Raw genomic sequence first — 1,687 nt, 5'->3', positions numbered from 1 at the left:
TGCTGCTCTTGGCACCACTTCTCATCGACAGGATGTCAGGGAGGCACTCGCGCTTCAGTCACAGGCCATAGTGACACGCCACGAGGGAGGCCACTCAGTTGTCTCGGAAAGCTACGTGCTGCTCTTGGCACCACTTCTCATCGACAGGATGTCAGGGAGGCACTCGCGCTTCAGTCAGAGGCCATAGTGACACGCCACGAGGGAGGCCACTCAGTTGTCTCTGAAAGCTATGACAATATAGTGCAGAGCCTGGTGTAATAATATTTGTTTTGCTCATCTCGACTGCATGTTTCACCTTCTTCCCCCTCGTTGTGGAAAATTGATACTTTTCTTTCTCTGATCTCCTGGTTTGTAGTTGGACGGCAGAGCTGCCTTCTCCAAACCCTTGATGGCATCAGTTGCCTTTGGGAAGCCTGACAAGTTCATGTTTCTAAACTTGCTGCACACTGAATCCATCCAAATATCCTCAGACCATTGGTCGAATTCAAAATCTTAATACAAAACGTGGTGAATGCAGGTGATGAGTAAGAAAGGAGACTCATAAACAGTTTTCTGTCATTTTACTTCAGTTAAACTCGGTTTCAGAATCAAATGTCACGTCCTTTTGTCTATTTCATGTAGATCAAGAGAGCAAATTAATAACGTATATTTACCATAGTCTCTCACACACACAACCACGCACACACGCATCACTCACTTGAAGACTTTCCTGCCAATCTCAAATGTGTGTTCGTTGACATATTGAATGCCCCTTTGTACTCTAAGGTCCCGGGAAAACTGTGCTACACATATGCTTAGCAGGGGGGTGCTTTTGAAGCCAACATCATCAAAGCTTTTTTTTTTTTTTTTTTTCTCCTTACAGTTTGTAGAAACTGTAACTTTTTTGGATCTATTAAAAATAAAACTATTCTTTTTTGTCTTTTGTAGAAACTACCTCTTCAGGTTACACCTTGAGGATCTGTCTCTTATCCAGGTAGGTGCAATTTATTTTTCTCAAGCTTTCATTCTCTATCCCAATTAGCTCACTGTTTGAGGGGTGAAGACAGATGCATGTCAGGGCATTCATCAGGCCTAGCAGGGCTTCCTTTCCGTGGTGGGTCAGGCTGCAGGACTCTTGGCTGTGGTATTTGAAATGAGTCATCTCCTCCCTCAGTTCCCAATTAGCGTTTTCTTCCTGCTGTGTGGCCCTCTTTGCTTCATGGGTATCATCCTGATTTACTCTTTGTCAGGTGATTGGCAATTCAGGGAACATTCCCTCAAAGTCTGGGAGCATCCCTTTACCCCCAGTTAGAGTGATCATTGACTATTTAGTTTGATGCATTTGGACAGCATATTCTTGCAGAGCATCTTTGTTTCTTCTTTATCGTCTATAATAATAGAAATATGAATGTGTGGATTAGAAGCCACATAGAGGAAATGGTAAGTGATAATATGTAAAAATGCAGTTTTACTTACTCCTGTTACTAGAGCTTGGAAAATGAGCCTGAGATCTTTATGCTTGAGTGGAGTATTTATTTTAGTGGCAAATCTGAATCACAAAAGTCTGCTTTTGTCCTCTAGTCTTTTAGAAGGTCCTGATAATCAGGGTCTCCTTGAGTAGGAAAGAGTTAATGACACAAATATGTCTCTCACAAGATTCTGGAACTCCCTGTGGACCAAGATAGAATCTTTGGGCTGTACTAGTTTG

The 1,687-nt window shown here is 42.5% G+C and overlaps 1 protein-coding gene across 1 annotated transcript in view; it reads left to right on the top strand.

The window, feature by feature from the left end:
- Nucleotides 1–973, top strand: part of LOC103598447 (semaphorin-5A-like) — a gene marked incomplete at its 3' end in the record, with an annotated part of 69,342 nt that extends 68,369 nt beyond the window's left edge. The window contains exon 3 of the mRNA XM_008582437.1: nt 928–973. Coding sequence (XP_008580659.1) covers nt 928–973 — 46 coding nt within the window. The remainder of the gene's footprint in view (nt 1–927) is intronic.
- Between the last annotated feature and the right edge of the window lie 714 nt (nt 974–1,687).

The sequence above is a fragment of the Galeopterus variegatus genome, unplaced genomic scaffold, assembly GCF_000696425.1.
Source record: "Galeopterus variegatus unplaced genomic scaffold, G_variegatus-3.0.2 Scaffold2612, whole genome shotgun sequence".
Taxonomy (NCBI): domain Eukaryota; kingdom Metazoa; phylum Chordata; class Mammalia; order Dermoptera; family Cynocephalidae; genus Galeopterus; species Galeopterus variegatus.
This window is presented reverse-complemented; position numbering and strand designations above follow the sequence as displayed.